General features: G+C 30.5%; 1 protein-coding gene across 1 annotated transcript; it reads left to right on the plus strand.

Annotated features, from left to right (window-relative positions):
* The first annotated feature begins 2,409 nt into the window (after positions 1-2,409).
* Positions 2,410-3,933, plus strand: LOC141705713 (uncharacterized). Its single transcript, XM_074508603.1, has 3 exons — positions 2,410-2,812; positions 3,119-3,514; positions 3,596-3,933. Exons 1-3 carry the CDS (start codon positions 2,410-2,412, stop codon positions 3,931-3,933), a joined length of 1,137 nt encoding a protein of 378 aa, XP_074364704.1.
* Positions 3,934-4,893: the final 960 nt, after the last annotated feature.

A 4,893-nucleotide genomic window follows, 5' to 3' on the forward strand; every position in this document is an offset into this window, starting at 1 on the left:
AAATCAAGGGCCCGCAATATTTATTATATTTTCCCGAAGGAAAACAACCATGTAACACAATTTTCTATTTCTTCTTTTAGCAAATCCTAATTAAATATTTTCCCAAAAAAAATTAAATAAATAAAGGTTACCAGAAAATACATAGGTAAAAAGATTAAATGATACTATCAAGTACCAAGCACTAAACTAAGAGGCATTATTATATTATTTAAAATCAATAGAAAAACAAATTATGTGTGACGCCCTCCAAACCCGGGTCAGGAGTTTGGGTCTACAGACTACAAAAAATTTGGCTTTTACCTATCCATATTTTATCTACCAATTTATATTGGTAGATAGTAATAATTTTTATCCACCAATATTTATTGGTCAAAATTCATAGGTAGGTAGTTATTAGTTTTTCTAAAATTGTTAAAACTTTTTATTTTAATCCCTTCCCCATCCTTTTATAATCTTACGTGTCTACTTATGAATTAAATTTAAAATAAGCAAAATTTCTACATCATTGCATTATTATATAACCTTACATAACATCTGTCTATACAGGATTTTATCAGTCAAACTCTAAATTAGATAATTAAATTTTTGTTGAACTTTCTTCACAAAATCATCTTATGAGACGACTCTGTCACCAATTCACAATCATCTTAAATGGTATACGAATTTATGGTTTTTGTTTGATTTCTTATACTAATTTGAATATGTGAATAGTTTCAAATTTGAACCCGATAAGTCAAGATTATTTTTTGTTTTGATATTGTATTTGTGTTTATAATCTGTATCATTAGTGTTGTGAAGTGAATTTATGTGGATACTAGTATGTGTATATCTCTCAACTAGAACACTAGTTCACATGATTATTTGTAATTACAAGAAAACCATTATGTTTAATGAAGATATGATTGTGGGACTTATTTTTTATAAAGAAATTTTTGGGTTCCATGGGAGATTAATGAATTAATATTTATGTAGTGGCTATTTCTAGCAGTCTAGTAATATGAGGTATGAAGTTCAAAAATTTACTATACTTTTCTAGTGATGGTAAACTTTGGTTTGTTACTATGTATTGTTTTTATTTAATCTCACCCCATATATTCATTTTATTTTTTGTAGTTTAAGTCTTTTTAATTGTTACTTGTATTCCTAGAAAATATTATTACTTATTTGTATTTACAAAAAAAATATCAGATCATCAGTTGAAGATACCTGTTCTAGAAGATGTCAAAATTTAATCTTGCCTTGTATTAGAAAGAAAGCAGAGAATGAAGTCAAATATTTTAATTGTGTGATAAATTTAATTCTTAAATTGTGTGTACAGTTGAAATAAAAATTGCTTCTACTAAGTTATTTAGAAAATGAGACTATTACAAGCCAATCAAACTATGATTAAAAATAGTCGGGTAGAGGTATTAGCATAAATTAATATCAATAAAAAGTTTTTGATTTTCTTAAAAACAAATCAAGAATGATAGTTCACAAATTAAATTAGTAACATAATATATACTAGCCTATAACCCGTGCGATACACGAATTGCTTTTAACACTTAAATGATTTTTAATAATATAATTATATCTTAAAATTATTATATTTTGATTTATTTTTTGAATAGTTGAAAAATAACTTGAAGAACATAATAAGTTCTACTAATAATGTTGTGTGATAATTTGAGACTTGACTGAAAATAAATAAATAATATAATATGTTGTTCATAGGACGCAAGCCCTCAACCTATGAAAATTGTTAAAATAAAGAATATAAAAGTTTAAATATAATAAGCTGTAGACGGGTTTGAACTCTGAATCCATGAGAGCAGTTTAATATTAATATAATAATATTTATTATTACATCCAACGGTTCTCATCTATTTATCTGACTTTAGATCTGACGGTTGTTATTTGTCGTACCAAACAACTGTACCGAGCAACCGACTACCAAATAGAGGGTGTTCTGCTTATAATAATATAGTATAGATTTATATAAAGCTTTTGATTTCTTGTTAAAAAATTAGGGGATAGAGGTTTAATTTTACTACATGTCTAAACTAGATTATGTGGTGGCAACTACTTACGCAATTTAATTTCTACCTCTTCTGTGTTATGCAATCATGTTATAAACACTCTTTTATAATTTTTATGTCAGTTACGGATTTGATTATTTGGATTCTAGTTATTGTTTCATGGAGTCATGATAATATTTTTTTAATGCTATTCATATTTGTTACAGGCTAAAAAATTCTTTGGCGGAGGAAGGATATGGATCGCTCATGGATAAATATACCCCATACGCTCTCAACTGAATATACAAATGGTAAGGATTTTATAAGTCTCGCGAAACAATCATTAGATTCAAAAGGAATGATAGTATGCCCTTGTACTCGATGTGTCAATAAAGAATTACAAAACCTTAAAATGATTAAGTTGCACTTGCTTACTAATGGGTTTTTAAGTACTTACAAGCGCTGGTACTATCATGGGGAACTAGTAGCTGACTTAAAAAATGAAACAACTTTTGATTCTCAAGTTAACAATGTGGAAGAAGAATACAATGATTTGGCTTCAGGTCTTAAAGACGCCATTGGTAGCGAGTATTTTGATATTGGTCCAACTGGTAATTTTGATGATAATTCTTCTTTTAATGTAAGCGATAAGTATAATGTCATATTTGAATCTCTTCACAAGCCTTTGTATGATAATTATAAAGATTATATTTTAAAGACGGTGGTAAAGTTGATAAATATTAAGGTGCTTAACAAGTTAACAGATAAAGCATTTGATGATATTTTAAAATGTTTTAAAGATATATTGCCCGAAGGTAATCACTGTCCAGAGAATTATTATCATACAAGGAAACTTCTTTGTGAAGTAGGCTTAGGATATGAGTAAATTGATGTTTGTCAATATGATTGTGCTCTGTTCTACGGTGAAAATGTAAATGATATATCATGTCTAGTGTGTAAGTCTAGTCGTTATGTACGAAATAAGATTCCACATAAATGACTTAGATGGTTCCCAGTGAAAGCTCGACTTAAGAGACTATTTAGTTCCAAACACACTTCTAAAGATATGTGATGGCATAAAGAAGTGTGTAAAGATGAATCTGGTATATTACGCCATCCAGCTGATGAGATGGCTTGGAAGCACTTTTATAACATTTACCTTCACTTTGCTATTGATTCCAGAAGCGTACAAATGGGATTGGCATCAGATGGATTTAACCCATTTTCAAATCTATCATCATCCTATAATTTGTGGCATGTGATATTGATTCCTTACAGTATGCCACCTTGGGCTTCCCCGAATGGTACAAACTACCTCATGTCGTTACTAATTCCTGGTCCGAAATCTCCCGGAAAAGATTATGATGTGTTTTTACAACCATTAATTAAAGAACTTAAAAAGTTACGGCATGGGATTGATGCATATGATTCATATGGTAGGCGTATATTTAAATTGAAAGCTGCGGTATTAGGAATAATTAATGATTTTCCTGCTTATGCGTACTTGTCTGGGTGGAGTACTGCTGGAAAATTAGCATGCCCTATTTGTTTAGAAGATACAAGATCTTGAAGAATAACTGGCAAAAAATGTTTTACAGAACATCGATGTTACTTGAGTGCTAATCATTCGTGGCGAAGGAGCAAAGATTATGATGGATCTAGTGAGTTGCGTGGTCCTCCAAGAACTTTTACTTGTGAAGATATTTTGAAGCAACTGGAAGAAGTTCATGTACGTACACCAGGTAAAGCACCAAAGAACTCATCTAGAAAATGTAAACGTGGAGCCAATGAATTAAACTGGAGTAAAAGAAGTATTCTTTTTGACTTGCCATATTGGTCAACACTCTTACTGCAGAATAATCTTGATGTCATGCATATAGAAAAAAATGTTTGTGATAACACTGTAGGCACACTTCTGGATATTGAGGGTAAATGAAAGGACAACTTGAAAGCACGTAAAGATTTGCAAGATCTCAACATTCGTGAAGAACTTTAATTAAAAAAGACAGCTTCTAATAAATATGAAAAACCTCACGCTAGTTACACTTTTACAAGAGAAGAATGCAAGAGTTTTTGTCAATTCATTCGCACAGTAAGATTACCGGACGGTTATGATTCAAATATAAGTCGATGCGTTACCAATAATAATAAGCTCAAAGGTATGAAAAGTCATGACTGTCATGTGTTACTTCACAAGATATTGCTTGTTGCTATATTTCCTTATCTAACGAGGAATATACGTGGCACTTTGATTGAGCTATGTCAATTTTTTCAAAATATTTGTGCTAAAACAATCCGAATTTTCGATATTGAAGAATTGACGCAGGGAATTGTTATAATTTTATGCAAGTTGGAGAAAATATTTCTGATATCATTTCTTACCATAATGGTCCACCTTTGCGTACACTTACCTGATCAGGTATTGCAAGGTGGACCCATTGCTCCAAGATGGATGTTTGGAACGGAACACCATATGGGTTTGTTTAAGCGATATGTGCGAAACATGGCTCGACCAGATGGTTCCATTGCAGAAGCTTTTATTGTAGATGAAGTTTTTAGTTTTTTAACAAGATATGTTTCAAACATAAAAACCAGATTTACTAAACTTGAACGTAATTGGGATTCATCTCTTACAAATCACAAGTTAGAAGTCTTTAATTCTAATGTTCGTCTTTTAGGAGCAACTTCTATTCAGTTGCTACAAAGTTGGAAGAGTACCATTCAATGGTATATATTAAACAATTGTGCATATGATATTCAAGAATATGTCGAGTAAGTGCTGAATTTTTTCATAGATAAATAGTAAACTTTTAATTGCATACCATGAATATACTTATCGCTTAATTGACGTATGGTACTTGTATGTAGTGATCATAAAAAGATATTGCAAGGCAGA

The sequence above is a fragment of the Apium graveolens genome, unplaced genomic scaffold (genome assembly GCF_009905375.1).
Source record: "Apium graveolens cultivar Ventura unplaced genomic scaffold, ASM990537v1 ctg927, whole genome shotgun sequence".
Classification (NCBI taxonomy): Eukaryota; Viridiplantae; Streptophyta; class Magnoliopsida; order Apiales; family Apiaceae; genus Apium; species Apium graveolens.